At 28.2% G+C, this 16,592-nt stretch overlaps 2 protein-coding genes across 2 annotated transcripts; one reads left to right on the forward strand and one right to left on the reverse strand.

Annotated features, from left to right (window-relative positions):
• Positions 1-8,065: 8,065 nt before the first annotated feature.
• On the forward strand, positions 8,066-9,609 carry CCM_08258 (vitamin H transporter, putative; the record flags this gene model as incomplete). The annotated part of the gene is made up of 3 exons (XM_006673397.1): positions 8,066-8,247; positions 8,312-8,993; positions 9,064-9,609. The coding sequence occupies 3 exons, from the start codon at positions 8,066-8,068 to the stop codon at positions 9,607-9,609; spliced, it is 1,410 nt and encodes a 469-aa protein (XP_006673460.1).
• A 497-nt stretch (positions 9,610-10,106) lies between these two features.
• On the reverse strand, positions 10,107-11,493 carry CCM_08259 (MFS monocarboxylate transporter, putative; the record flags this gene model as incomplete). Its single annotated transcript, XM_006673398.1, has 2 exons — positions 10,107-10,982; positions 11,008-11,493. 2 exons carry the CDS (start codon positions 11,491-11,493, stop codon positions 10,107-10,109), a joined length of 1,362 nt encoding a protein of 453 aa, XP_006673461.1.
• Between the last annotated feature and the right edge of the window lie 5,099 nt (positions 11,494-16,592).

A 16,592-nucleotide genomic window follows, 5' to 3' on the forward strand; every position in this document is an offset into this window, starting at 1 on the left:
TAAAAATATTCTTAATTTTTTTTTTTTAATATATTAATTAATAAAACTATAATTATTTTAATTTATATTAATTTTAAGCTTAAAGAATTAAAATAATAATATAAATAAAAACTTTATTTTAAAGCTTATATATTTTTAAAGTAAATTTAAAACTATATAAACTTAAACTAACCTTATTTTAATAGTAATTTATATTTAAAGCTTTTTAGGTTTATTTAGTTTTAATATAAAGATAAATACCTAAATATTAATTATATAAACTTAAAAATTATTTATAAAAAGATAATAAATTTTTAAAAAGAAATAATAATTATAATTAAAAAAAGGTAAGAAAATATTAATCTAATTTAGGTTTAAGTTAATACTATTATAAACTTTAAACTCTTTTTAAAAGCTTAAAAAACTATTAAAATAAAGGTAGTAGAATTAAAAGCTATTTATAATTAATATACTCTTAAGGATATTCTTAAAGAATTAAAGGTTATTATTACCTTAAATCTTAAAAAAGTAAGATAAAAGGTAAAAAAAGAATATAAATAAATTATAATTATTAAAAAGATAGTATTAAATAGACTAAGTTAGATTTAAATATAAGAAAAAGTATATTAAATAGTATTATTTTATTAAATTCTTAATATAAAAGGATTAATAGCTATTATTAATTTTCTAAATATAATTAAGAAGAAAATAATACTTAAATAGGCTATATCTTTAAAAAGAGATTTTATTAATATAGGTATTTTACTAAGGATTAATTTAATATTAAATTAGACTTTATAAACTACTATAAATATATTTAAAGAAAATATAAAGGAATTAAAGTATAAGTAGAAGAATACTATATTATCTAAAAGGTATATCTAGATTCTTCTAAACTAAATATAAATATAAATAAATTCTAAATAAAGAAAATTAAAGAAATTATAAATAAACCTAAATAGACTACTCTTAAAGTATTTATAAGTAAAGAAAAGTAGCTATAAAAGGAATATAATATATATATTCTATTTAAAAATACTCTTAAACCTATAAAGAATATATTCTTTATTATCTATAGAAACTACTATCTATACTATAAAAGTATATTTTTAGATAATTATAGCTTATATTATATTATAAATAATAAAAGCCTTCTTAAGCTAGATTCTTATAAAGAGTTATAAAATATCTTAATTAAAGCTAAAGATTATTAATCTATTATTATTAGTATAGAAATAAGAATTATAAAATATATCTTAATTACTTTTAATAAATTAAGAATTAACCTTTATTTAATAAATATTTATTATATTCTTAGCTTTTATATAAATTTAATCTTAACTAATATCCTAAAAGCTAAAACTAGGCTCTAGATTAATAGTTATAATAATATTCTAAGGAAAGGTATACTTAAGAATAATTATTATATAGCTTAACTATATAAAAAGGATAATATTCTATTCTTTAAATATAAACTAATTTAATAACTAAAAAAGCTAATATCTTAAAAAATAGTCTTAAATACCTTTAGATATAGTCTTAATTATATATTAAAAGGAATATCCTTTTTTAGAAAAGAGGATAATTATTTATAATATTTATAATTAAAATACCTTAAAAAAGAATTATTTAAGGCTTTAATTTAAGAATTAACTAATAACTAAATTATTAAAATATAATATCTAGATTATAAGGTATATAGTATTACTTTAATAGAAAATATTATTAATAAAGAAATTAATAATATATTTATTATTTAACCTTTTAAGAGAATTAAGTAAGATTTATAAGAATACCCTTTAAGTTATAATAAAATAAGCTTTTTTTTAATAATATAAGATAAATATACTAATTTAATTTATTCTATTTTAACTACTTTTAAAAATATTAAGACTTTTTTCTTTATAATTAAGAACTTTATAATATAGATTAAAAGGTAATTTAACTTTAAGGTTTTTATTATAAGATATAATAATAAAAAGGCTATAATCTATAAAGATACTCTTATAAAGTATTAAAAATAGATAAAAGAATTAAGAATTAAGATTAAAGTTATATTAGTATATATTTATAAACTAAATAGGTTAAATAAGAGGTTTAAAAGGATAGTTATTAAGAAAATACTTATCTTAATAATATCTTTAAGACTATTTATAGCTTTATAGTTTAAAGTAATAAAAATAGCTACCTTTTTATTTAAAAATAGCCTAAAGAAAGTATATAAATATAAATTACTATTATAAAAAATAAATTTATAGTTTAAAGAGAGTAAATAAGGTACTAAATATATAATTAGTAAAAGGATTAGTATAAAAGGGTAGTATATATATAAATACTAAGTATACCTTTTTAATTAAAAATAAGAAAAAGGAGTTAATAAAAGAAACTTTAAAGTATATTCTAAAGAATATATTAGTTATTTAGTTAATTATATAATATTAAACCTATACTAAATATAGATATCTTAACTTAATTATATTATTATAATAAAGAATATTAAATTTAATAAAAATATATTTTATTCTTTAAAAATAAAAAATAAAAATAGGATTATTAAGTTAGAATTAAAGAAAAAGATAAAATTTTTTATAGAAATAGAAAGTTAAAATCTAATTATAAAATTTAGACTTAAATATTTTCTTTTAATAACTTTATAAAATACTATCTTTAACCTAAATCCTTAAAATAAGTTATAAGATTTAAATAAATCTAAATAAAATAGTTATAAGATATAAGATATTATAATATCTAATAGATATATTATATAAACTTAAGAAGTAGACTTAAGTAATATTAAAACTTTAAAAAGTAATATATTATCTTTAATATTAAAAATAAAAACTAAAAATAATAATAATATAGAAATAGTAATAAGTAATAGAATAGATAATATACTTTTATTTAAGGATATATTAGAATTATTTAAAAATATAAGCTAAGAAAAAGATATTAATAATTTAGCCTTAAAAGTAAAAGAAGATAACTAAATATATATATATTTATTTAGCCTTTAAATAAGACTAGAATTATAAGATTTATATATAGAAAATACCTAGAAAATAAGAATTTAGCTCTTTATTATTTAAGATAGAAAGATAAGTCTATACCTACTTAATAAGGATAAACTAATAACTTAAAAAAAGCCTATTAAGAAGAATTATAATCTATATTTATAAGATATAGTTATAAAAGACTTTAAATTATAATTAGAAATTTAGGAAGTAACTATAGAAAGCTTAATCTTTATTCTTAAAGAAACTATTTATAAAAGTAAAAAGATTAAAAGAAAGATTAAAAATAGCTAAAAGCTAGTATAGAAAAGAATAAAATTAGCCTTTATTATACTCTAATTATTAGAAATTATTATTAAAAAGAAAAAGTATATAGCTAATCCTTACTATATTAACCTAAAAAAATATAATAATAAAGAATTATAAATATTATTTATAATACTAAAATATATATTTTAAGATAAATAATTAAATAATAATTAGACTTAGAATATTAAAAGAGATAAGTAACTATACTATATTAATAATTTACTACCCCTACCTTAAGGGTAGAATAAGATTAAAAGGTATACTTTTAAAACCTAATTTAAAGAAATAAGTCTTAATAAAATATAGGCTTTTAATAAAATAAAAACCTAGACTTATATATATAGAAATATTAAAAAGGAATATACTCTACCTTTTAAATAGGTATTTATATATAAATTTAATACTAATAAAGTCCTAATTAAATATAAAGTATAAATCTATATATAAAAGGATTTATAGTTAATTAATAGTTAAAAAGAAATATATATAACTATATTAATAATATAGACTTTCTAAATAATAATAGTATTTATAATAAAATATAATCTTAATTCTTAATAGTTTAATATTAAAAATACCTTTTTATATACTAATAAATAGAACTTATTAAATAAAGTCTTATATAGGCTATTATTAAGATTCTAAGAAATAATAAATTCACTAGTAAATTTTAAAGAAGTAGATTATAATATCCTATTAAATTAAGTACTTTATAGGTTATAAGACTTACTACTCCTTTAGTATTTAGAATTTACTAGTATATTAATAAAGCTAGGGCTTATATAATATAAAGAAGAATTATACTTTTTTTTTAATAAAAAAAGGTTAATATATATTATTTTCTTTATTAATAATATTATTATTTTAAGTAAAAAAGAAGCTATAAAGGAAAGGAATAAATTTACTTATAAGCTATTTTAAAAATATAGAATATATAATTAAGAAGAGGTATTATAATTCTTAGGAATTAAGATTATTTATAATTAAAAGAAGAAAATAGTATAACTCTTTTATAAAGTATATATAAAGAAGATTATAATTAAGTTTAAAATAACTAGTTTTAATTAAGTTTAAACTCCTTTATTATAATAATAATTTATTAAAAGAATAAAATAAATAATATTAAAAAAAGTAAAAAGATACTAAAAGATTATTAAGTTAATCCTATATATATTAATTATAATAAAAATAAATATTATATTTATAGTATTAATACTATCTTATTATTTAATAAACCTATCTTAAATATATTTTAATATAGTTATTTATATTATTTAGTATCTTCTTAATACTAAAGATTATTATATTATATATAATAAAAATAAAAAGGTAATTATTTTATAAATAGTAAATAATACCTTATATATTAATAATTTAGATATAAAGAGATCTAGTTAGGAATTTATTATAATCCTTTTTAAAAGAATTATAGCTTAAAAAGTATTATATTAAAGTATAATAATAACTTTTACTATAAAAGCTAAGTTATTAGCTTTTTAAAATACTATAAAAGAAATAGTTATACTTAAATATCTTTTCTAAAAAATAGATATTATTCTTAAACTACCTTATAAAATTTTCTATAATAATTAATAAATAATTTATTTAGTTATAGTTAGAAATTAAAGAATTAATATTAAATTATAATATATTAATATTTATTATTTATAGCTTTAATAAGAATATTAATATAGATTATTTAAAGTATTATATTTTCTAATAAAAGATATATTAGTAAATAGATTTATAAAAAACCTATTATTATAGTTATTTATTTATTTTTAAGATTTAATTAGGATTATAAAGTTTAAAAGTAATAAGAGTTTAATTTAAACTAAAACCTAGTAATAATATCTTTAAATACTAATAAAAAAAAGAAAAATAAAAAATATAAGAAAAGTATAAAATAATCTTATAATTTATTAATAAGATTTTTTATTAAATAATCTATAATAGCTTTATACTATTTTAATTTAGTTAAATAAGTATTAAATATAATTTTATATTTATAAAATAAACTAAAAGACTTATACTTACTTATAGTTACTATTATTTTAAAAAAGATTTAAATAGAATTCTATTTCTTTTTATAAGCCTTAAAACTTTATAAAGTTTAATATTAATTAATAAAAAAAGACTTAATTATAAGCTTTTTTATAATTTTTAATAATATAAAAGTAAAAGAATTTATTTCTTTAATAATTAAAAAACTAATAACCTTAAGATTATCTAGAAAGTTATTTTTTATAGCTAGAAGTTAAGATAAAATATATAAAAAGAAAAGATTCTTAAAAGACTTAATTAGAATATAATTAAGAATAAAAGAATAGAAAAGAAGTATAAACTTAATAATTTAATATTAAATTCCTTTTATATAATATTTAAAGTAATAACTTATTAGCTTATTATAATAAAGAAAAATAATATTAATTAAGGTTATAATATAATAATACTTATAACTTTAAAGGTTTCTTATAAAGAAATATATATATATTATATATAAGACTTTATAAAGATTATTAAAAGTATATATAATTATTTAAATTATAGTTATAAACTTTCTTTAGGTTTTTAAGGATATTTAAGTATTCTTTTTAACTAAACTAAAGATAAGGGAATAGTTATTAATATTATTTAAGCCTAAAAAGATAAAAGATAATATAATAATATTATTTAAGTCTATATTATTAAGATTAAAAGTTAATAAAAAATAAAATAATTAAAAAAAATAGTATATATTTTTAAAATTAAATATAATAAATATACTATTAACCTTTTAAACCTCTATAGAAGTTAAAAGCTAAGACTACTTTACTAGATTTAAGTTATTAATACCTTATAAATATTTTAAAGTAGAAATAGTATATTTAAAGTTAATAATATTATTAAAATTAAAGGTTTCTTTATAAGTAAAAGAAGAATAAAAATAAAGTATATTAAAGATAATAAATAAAAGAAAAAAAATTAACTTTTTAAAAAATTAAAAGTAGTTTAAATACTCTTATATAATTATTAAAAGTATTTTACTTTATATATTATAATAAGATTATATTATTAAAAAGTAATATATTATTAAAGCTATTATTACTTTACTTTTAAATAATTAAAGAAAATAATATAAATAAGTTAATAAATATAAAAAGAAAAAAAAGATAAAGTAATTATAATAAGATTAAAAAGAACTATATATATAAAAGATTTAAATATTCTTTAATTTAATAAAAGTAGTTATAAAAGATTAATTTATTAAAGAATACTATTTTTAATTAAATTCTAAAATATTTTTTTAAAATAATATAAAAAAAAAAAAAGAATTTACTTAAAAAGTATATTATAATTTAAATAGAGATTATAATATATATAATTAGTTAAAGACTTATTTATAATAAAAAGCTAAAAAAGGATAATAGTATATAAATAAAGAAGTTAAGTTTAAAAAAACTAATCTTAATTACTAATAAAATTAAGTAATAAAAAGATATACTAAAGGAGTATAATTAAGCTAATTAGCTAAGCTAGAAAATAGATATAAAAAGGAAGGAATTTCCTTTCTTAGTTAAAAAAGAATAAAGTAAAAATAGCTATAAGTTCTAATATATATTATTCTTTAACTCTACTATATAAAATTACTCTTAGTTATAACTAGTTATCTAATATCTATATTAGCTTACTTATATAATTTATAAGAGCTATTTATATTATATGTATATATATATATAAGTACTACTTAGGGTATAAGCTACCTACTTAGCCTAGAGAATATATTATTATCTTGCTAAAACTCTTATGCCTAACAAAATGGTAGCAATATATTGTTATGCTATTGTGGTTATGTATGATGATAATATATTGTGTGGGTTCTATGGGCTTAAGAGGGGTCTCATATACCCTATAATATGCTGCTATTATAGATAGTAGCGTCCTTACTACTAATTATCCCTTAACGTTCTAAAATACATATAACCTCCACGATATAACCTTCTAAGATATGCCCTTCTAAGATATGCCCTTCTAAGATATAACCCCTCTTCTTACCACTATCGCGAAAAAGCCTTCCTTAATAGCGATAGCGATAGCGATACTCGCAGGCGATAGCGATAGCGATACTTATAGGCAATAGCGATAGCAATTCTAGCTTAGTTTTTATTAATAGAAGGTAGATAGAGGTAATAGCGATAGTGGTTTTAATAGTGGTTTTAATAAATTAATAAAAGAAGAGTGCTTTCTAGTAGTAGTGTTTACTAAAGCCTAACTACCTAAGGGGGGGGGGAATAGTAGTTTCTATTAAAGCTAAGAACTAAATAAAAATAAAATTCTAGTATAGCTAAAGCCTAATTTATTATAATTATTATTAAAAAAGGTTTATAGGTGTTACTACTAATTATTATGCTATTGTGGTTATGTGTAATGATAATGTATTGTGTGGGTTCTGTGGGCTCGAGAGGGGTCTCATGTACCCTACAATCCAACCTTAGCTCCCCCGCAACTACCCCGGAAAACACTAGCTTCCAAGAACATTGGATTCCGGAGTCTCCACGATTTTCTACCAACGCTGGATCGGCATCGAAAAACACTTCTCAGCCATGAGACCATTTTCCCCTTTGACTATTTGTCTAGTACGTGGCTGCGAGATGCTGAAAAACTTGATAAAAGGGGCACTGGTTCGTTGACTTTGACGAACCCTGCGATACTACTACAACCTCCTGAACAGTGGGCTCACATGATCTCCTGACTCATAAAAACACAACACGCTATATTCTATCAGCATGGAGAAACATGAGAGCGAGCATCATGATGTCTTGGAGACCTCCGAGCACTCGTCTGTCATGGATACTGCGCTGACCCCAGAAGAATTGGAGCAGGAGAAGAAGCTCGTCCGGAAGATTGATTTGTACATTCTGCCATGCATGTGGTTCATGTACTTGTTGTCCTACATGGACCGAACTAAGTAAGTTTTCACAATTGGCCACGTTTACGCTTCAATTGCTAACAGAGCGTTCGTCGTGTTTCAGTATTGGAAATGCCAAGATCGCCGGAATGGACAAAGACCTTAATCTGGATTCCAACAAATACTCCATCGCCTTGACCGCCTTCTTCGTTAGTTATGTCGTTTTTGAAGTTCCTTCAAACATGATTCTCACCCGAACTCGGCCGAGTCGCTACCTTGCCACCATTATGTTCCTCTGGGGTGCCGTCACTATTGGCATGGCCTTTACTCCCAGCTACGGCGCTCTTGTCGCCTTTCGGTTCGTCATGGGCCTCCTGGAGTCCGGGTTTGCCCCCGGCATGCTCATGATTCTCTCGTCGTGGTACCGTAAAGAGGAGCAGAGCAGACGCTTTGCCGTGTTCATCTCTGCCGCCATCTTATCCGGTTGCTTTGGTGGTCTCCTTGCCGGTGCCATCACTACCGGCTTGCACAATGTGCATGGTATTCATGGCTGGCGCTGGCTCTTTATCGTCGAGGGTGCGGGCACCTTGGGCGTTGCCATGCTGGCAGTCTTTATTCTGCCAGACTTCCCGAGCAACACGTCGGACCGCAAGCTCAGCGCAGCGGAGAGAAGCCTGGCGATTCGGAGATTGCAAGTCGATGCGCGAAGCAACCGCACAGAAGAACAGCCGCACTTGACTCACTTGCAGGCCCTGAAGCTGAGCGTGACAAACTGGCGAACGTGGCTGCTAGTGGTTGGCTATATGGTAAGTACAAGACTACCTTGCGTCGCAGTCATAGCTACATGATTGGTTTCTAACTGTCAATGCATCATAGGCTATCGTTGGATCATCCACTCTATCTTACTTCTACCCGACCTTGGTCAAAGGCCTTGGCTACGAATCGAGGGATGCGCAGTACATGACGGTTCCTATATTTGGTGTAGCATTTGTGACAACAGCCATCATAGGCTATGTTGCCGACAAGCATTCCAAGTGGCGAGGCGTGATGCTCGGTGCTATGATGACAATCGCGATGCTCTGTTCCGTCATCATCTGCGCCGTGTACAACTTCAAGGCAAGATACGCCCTTCTCGTCATTATGGCATCGGGACTCTGGGCTTCCAATGGTCTCGCGTTGTCGTACGCGTCTGTGACGTTCTCTTCGATGCCCAACGAGACGAAAGCTGTGTCTCTGGCACTTGTCAACGCCTTGGGAAACCTGGCTCAGATTTATGGAGCATACCTTTTCCCGGCTGCAGACGCCCCAAAGTACCTCACTGGCTTTGGTGTCATCAGTGCAATGTGCTTGACTGGAGTGGTAGCCTACCTGTCGTTGCATGTATTGCTCGGGCGCGCTGCAAAGCATAGCGCAATCAATTAATTTTACACGGTCCAGTTAAATCGTATAGTCATAGGAAATTTCTCAATACAAATGTCGCTTCTCAAATGGCTGGATGAGCTACCCATAGATAGATGATCACGACGAATCCGGCTCCCATGGCACCGACGGTGAAGGAAATACGTAGGAGTGGCGAGCTGTTGACGCCTGCAGCGGTAATCGACGTACTGTGGATAGGCTAGGAGGAGACTGGAACAAGTGAGCAGTAGAGATAACAATCTTCCTGTAGAAATGTTTCAGGCAATCAGCCAGCGACCACTCTGATCCTCGATTGAGTATTTACTGCATTGTCGCTACCTGGTCACAAGACGGCGTTTTGTCGCCATTTAATTGTGCAAAACTGGATAATGTTTCTCTTTGATGACATTCTAATTAATCTTCTAGGTAATACTCAAAGTCAGCGATTCTTTGTCTAGGTAATTTACAGAACAGCCAGGCTCTCTGCGCTGCAACGCTAGGTGAGAAGCTCCTGTTGCCTCTCACGATTTTCCCCACAGACCCTGCGGCGTAAACCACTTGTTCGCAAATGCAATGAAAGCACCAAACAGGCACACACTGCCACTGAACATGGCTACCTGGAAGAAGTCGCCTTTGTAATGCTCAATCATGACGCCGTCCAGAGGCGGGCCCATAAGCCCTCCAAGAGCACCTAAGGCCATCCCCATCCCGGCGTAGGTGCCTACATCCCTGACATCTGGACAGCATACAGTGAAGGCAACTGAGGCACCAGATATGATGGTGCCAGAAGTAAAGCCAAAGACGATCGAGTACACGATGAGAGCCGCATTCGTTGTGGCTTCACTCATGCAGAAGATGACGATAGCAGTGGCTAGTGCTCCGGTCGAGTACACGTTGAGCTTACCGACCTTGTCCGCCAAAATGCCTGGGATGATGCGCCCAAAGGTAGAAGAAGCATTGAGGATTGCAGACAAGTAACCAGCTAGCGTCGGCTCCATGCCTCGCATCGTGGCGTAGGTGGGGATGAAGAAGAGAGGAAGGAACATTCCCATGAATACAAAAAACATGGAAATAGTCAAGACAATCAGCCTGGCGTCTCTGAAGGCTGCCGAAAGCCAGAAAGACCGAGAGCGTGGTGGAAGACGGGCCTTGATGGCGAACATAGGAAACGCCAAAAAGGGGAGGATGAGAAAGCCAATAACACGAATGCTCCATCCGAAGCCGAGATTGGTGCCATTGAGCATCTTGGACAAGGCCATGGGCATGATGATGCCGCCGATTGAAGAGCCGGAAACGGCGACGCCAATGGCTGCTGCACGGTTCACATCAAAGTATTGCGAGACAGCGGCCATGGAGGGGAATTGCAAGAAGCCCATGAGAGTGCCCTGCAACACGGCCTGGCAGAGCATAAAATGCCAATACTCCTTGCAAAGACTGAGCAGCATCATCGAGACGACGTAGAGAGCGGCGGCCGGCCGGATAACCTGCAGCGCAAGCGATTAGAATCTCCATTAACACGGCCAGCCCGGAGAAGAGGGGACTTGCCTTGGCGCCATACCGGTCAAACAACGGCCCTCCAATCATGCCCGAGAAGAATTGCAAAAAGATGGCCAGCGAGCCGATCCAGGCAATTTTGGAGGGCGAGACGCCGCGAAGCTGGTGCTGGAGGTAGTAGTCGGCCAGCACGCCGAACGAGTTGGAGAAGCCGAGGCAGCAAAAGAAGATGCAGAAGCCGCCTGCCGCCACTAGCCAGGCCTCGAGGCCGCCATCGGGTGCCTTGGAGAGGTCGTCGCTCGTGTTTTTGGACGCATCCGCGTGTTTTTCCTGCTTCTCATCCAGACCCGGCTCACGGCGGTGGTGGGCGGTTTCTGGCTGGCTCTGCAGGGCCTGGGAATCGTGGGCTGCCATCGTTGTCGCTGATTTGTCTATCCTCCTTTGAGTTCCCTTTATTTCGGGGGGGGGGGGGGCGGCAATGTAGGGGAGTTGGAGGCTGAAAAGGTAAGCTTGTTGCTGCTTGGATATGAAGCAGCGCCGGATCTTCGTCTTATACATGCATTTTAGAAATCGGGAAATAGCGCCCGAGTTTGGCTAGTAAATGTAAATCGGCTTCGGGCCAATCTGAGCGCAGGGTGGTAACGGCGTGATCAAATGAGATACGTTGCAACTCGTCATATTACCAGATCGAAGGATTCGGCAAATACCGGAGCAGATCTCTCTTTGTTCATGGATGTCTACGGAGGTCAGCTGGTTTTGCAGAATCTAATCAATCTGATAAACTGGTCAGGTCGGGTGGCAAAGTCGGGAAATGCGACCGATTTTGCGACATGGCACGGGGCCGAAGCCGACTTCACCTTGAGAGTGAATCATAAAAGGGCCAACGCGCGGGATAAAATCCCTCGCTTTCCGCATCGTAATTACGACAACACCTTGGAGAATTTAGAGTATAATAGCAAAAATACATTGCCGTCTTTGTTGTAGATTGATAAAAGGAGCGCCCGCAAGCTGTCATACTCCTAACCATTTCCCGACTTTCCAGCCGACTCCGACTCTGTGGCGCTCGCCAGCCACAGCACTTGCCACAGAAGTCATTGGACGAAATATGCACCGAGGCGCAGGGCAGGCTACAACACTTCAAAGCTTACACGTTCCCAACTAAAAGTTCGTTCTTTTCACCGACAAAACCCGTGTCTAGATTAGTGAAGATAAAATTCTCGCGGACCGGACTCTACATTCATGAGCTAGTTACCCGGCGTCAGCATCCTAGACTCTAGCGTGGTCGCTGACTGAACTGTCACGTGCACAGCACGTGCACAGCAGCACAGCACTCTTAGGGCCATAAGCCACCTATGTAGAAGCTAGGGAATATATTATCATCTTGCTAAAACTCTTATACCTAATAAAATAGTAGTAATACTAGTAGGATTATTAGAGACTATTAAAATTTATTAAATTTAAAGCTCTTATTAATAGTGATATTTATTTTCGTTTTTCTTTTTTCTTTCCTACCTATAATTAGCTATAGCTAACATACTAGACTATATCCCCCCTTAATTTAATCTAAACTATATTTCCCCCCCCCCCTTAATACTAGTATTATAAAAGTAGATCTAGCTAAGTTAGTTAACTTAAATACTAGCTAAAATATATTAGTTTTAATAAGCTAAGTAGTATATTAACACTAAGCTACTATATATAGAAATAGATAAAGGTTATCTAGCCTATATTATAAGCTAGCTAGCCTATATTATATATATATAAGACTAGATAGATAAGTAAGAAGAGACTCCCCCTAACTTAGGTATAGTATATACTATTCTAAGAGCCTAGAGAACTTATATAAATATATATATACCTATAAGAAACTATATAGTCCCTATAAAGTAGCTTATCTACTAAGCCTATATAAAGCTATCCCTAATAAGACCTAAGCTATATTAAGGAGGAGAATAAATATAGTAAGAAGAGTAGGAAAGGTAGGAAGTAGGAGGATAAGCAATATAGACCTAAGTCGTTAGCTTATCTAAAGAATAAATATAGTAAAAGGAAGGAAGCTAAGTATATATATTTAGCCTACTAGGCACCTTCCTAATATAGACCTATTCCTATTTAACCCCCTTATTAATATCCTTCCTAAACTTCTTAAATTTTATTACTTAGCTTAGAGAAGTTAGCTTATCCTATTATATATAGATAAACACTAGATAGTAGATAACCCTAAATCTATAAGTAGATAGCTATTAAATAAGCTATTAAGTAAGCTATTAAATAAGCTATTAAGTAAGCTATTAAGTAAGCTAGATAGAAAGTATACCCCCTTCTAGTAATCCCCTACTATAGGATATTAGTATACTCTCCCTAGTGGCCTTAGTATAGATAGTAGCTATTATAAAACTAACCCTAGTATATTACTATAAGGAGACGCTAGCGGTATCTATAGTAATAATAGTAATAGCTAGTAAGCTTAAGCTAACTAAGCTTTATAAAAATAATATTAGATTTTTTAATCTAGACTTCTAATATTAGGATAAATAGGGGACTAGTTAAGTTATAAGAGCTACTAAAAATCTAATATTTATCTATATTTATATATTTATAGACTAGCTTAAGTAGTATATTATTAGCTATAGTAAGTAATAGGTTAAGGATATTTAGGTAACCTATTTATATAGTAAAGCTGCCTAATAGTATAATAGCTACCTTATTATAGTAGACTAATAACTACTTTATAATATATCTATAAAGGATATCTATACTAGTCTTATTAAAAGATAGTAAAAGTTAATAGTAAAAGCTACTAAAGACCTAGTAAAGGCCTAATATACTTTAATAGATATATATAATAGCTATAGTATTAAAATATACACCCTATAAGTATTAAAAGATATATAAGCTTATAAATTAGGCTAGTAAGTATAGCTTTAGACAGTATATAACTCTTTTAACCTAATAATCTATAGCCTACTACTACTACTAGTACTAAATACCACAGCCTTATAGCTTATAACAGTATTATAAGAGTAATAGGATATAATAAAAGATCTTATAAGGTAGAAGCGGAATAATATGTCTTATATACTATATTTAGATTAGGTAGTATAGTACCTATCTAGGCTATATAATAACTATAGCTAGTCTTATAATAGATAGTAAGGATAGTGGTAGTTAAATAGCTATTAGGATAGCTAGCAATCCCTACCCCTAGTATATATATAGTAAGGCTAAAGCTATATATAGTAGCTATAAGATATAAGGAAGGCCCTATAGGTAACCCCCTCTAGACTATTCTATAGTAATATAGGTATCCCGCCTTAAGTTAGTAGTAGTATATAGAATATAAATAGCTTTAGAAAAAATAATAATAACTATAGTAAGTATAGGAATAATATATATCCCCTATATTATACTCTATACTAGCTATATAACTAAGGTAGATATAATTAAGGTAGTAGGCTATAATAGATAGTAGGCATATACTAGTAAGATAAGGAAATAGAGGATTAAGGTATAACCTAGGGAGATAACTAGTCTATAGATATACTATTAGAAGAAAAAGAATATAGCCTAGTAGATTATTTTAATAATCTATAAGCTATAGTAGTATACGCCTTAGCTAAAAAGCTAGAAGAGACTATTAATACTTACTTTATTACTACTATATAAGGTATAACTAAGTGCTATATCTATAGTTAAGCCTTTAGTTCTAGTAATAATTTATATAAATATATATATATAGCTTATCTAAATATAACTACTAGCTTAAATAATTAAGATTTCACTTACTTTAATATTCCTTATAATAACCCTCCTATAAGTATATATATTAAATATAATATAGTACTACTAACTATATATTATATCTTCTAGAATATATCTCCTAGATTATAACCACCCCTATAGATTATTTAAGTAATAGTTATATATAGCCTAATAACTTAAGTACTATAAGGTTCTAGCTAGTTATACCTACACTTCTAGGTCTACCTAGACCTAAATATACTAGGTATACTTTATAATATATATGCTAATACTAACTCTAGCGTTATACTAGCAAATAAAAGATAGCTAGCTAAGAACTATCTTAACTTAACCCTACTTATAAAAGTATAGCTAGTATAACTATATAGTATAGGGTAAGCTTAGTATATAGTAATAAAGTATATATACTTTCTACTATATCTTCCTAGTATATAGTAGGATAGTATACTAGCTATAATATATTAAATAATTAATATAACTATAGTACTTAAGTTAAAAGCTAATATACTACTTAGTATAGATATATTAGGGTTATTATAAATAAATATATTAATTATATAATAAAAGGTAATCTTATATAGCTACTAATATATAAGTATACTAATAAGTATATAGGCTTAAGCGTAATATAGTATAGTAGTGGTTAAAGCTAACTTATATATCGTCCTAATACTAAGAAAGACTATATTAATACTAGTCTAATATAACGCTACTAAAGGCGCTAAATAAGTATAGTATATATACAAACCTTAAATAATACCTAATATTATAGCCTTCTTTACTATAATATAATAAGATATATACTATATACTAGTATATAATAACTTACTAAAGTATATAAAGCTATATAAATATATAAGGCTTAGGTAGCTATACCTCCTATACCTAAAGGCCTAGGTATATACTATTAAACTATAGTAAGCTAACTTAGTAATAGAGCTAGTAGTAGTTAGTAAAATAGAAAATAGTAAATTTACTATAGTATTAGAAGCCCTTAAGATAAATATAATTATATATCCTATTAGTATTAATATCTATTATAATAGCTTATAATAGTAAAATATAGCTCTATATAGGCTAGTTATAGACTATATAGTACTCTTTAAGGATAAGGGCTTTACTATAGTACCCCTAGAGGAATATATATATGTACGCCTAAAGCTAGGCTAGGAAGAGACGCTCTTATATCGCTATAAGGTATATCTATAGGGTCCTAAGGAATAGAAGATTATTTAGATAATAGTCAACAATCTTATTACTAAAGGTAAGCTAGAATATATATATATATAAGTGCTATTTATATTCCCTATCTTTATTATCTAATAAGAATAGGGTAATAAGAGGAAAGGGTGTATAGTAGTAGATATAAGGCCTTTAAATAAATAGGCCTTAAGTAATATATACCCTATACAATAATAAGATACTATTATAAGTAAGTTAGCCTATACTAAGTATATTACTATTATTAACACTATAGTATTTTACTATTAATAGTAACTATATTTAGACTTAATATAGGTATTTATAATTATTATATATAGAGGCTAATATATATTCTAGGTACCTATTATAGGCTATAAGAATAGTAATATCTATATATAGTAGTATATAGATAAGATTCTAAGATAAACTAAGGGCTTATTATACTATAATAATATCTTTATAAGGTCTACTAGCTTTAAAGAGTACTTATATTATGTCTAGGAAGTCTTTTAGGCCTTATTATATAGTAATATATTAATTAGACCTTA

This window comes from Cordyceps militaris, assembly GCF_000225605.1.
Source record: "Cordyceps militaris CM01 unplaced genomic scaffold CCM_S00007, whole genome shotgun sequence".
Classification (NCBI taxonomy): domain Eukaryota; kingdom Fungi; phylum Ascomycota; class Sordariomycetes; order Hypocreales; family Cordycipitaceae; genus Cordyceps; species Cordyceps militaris.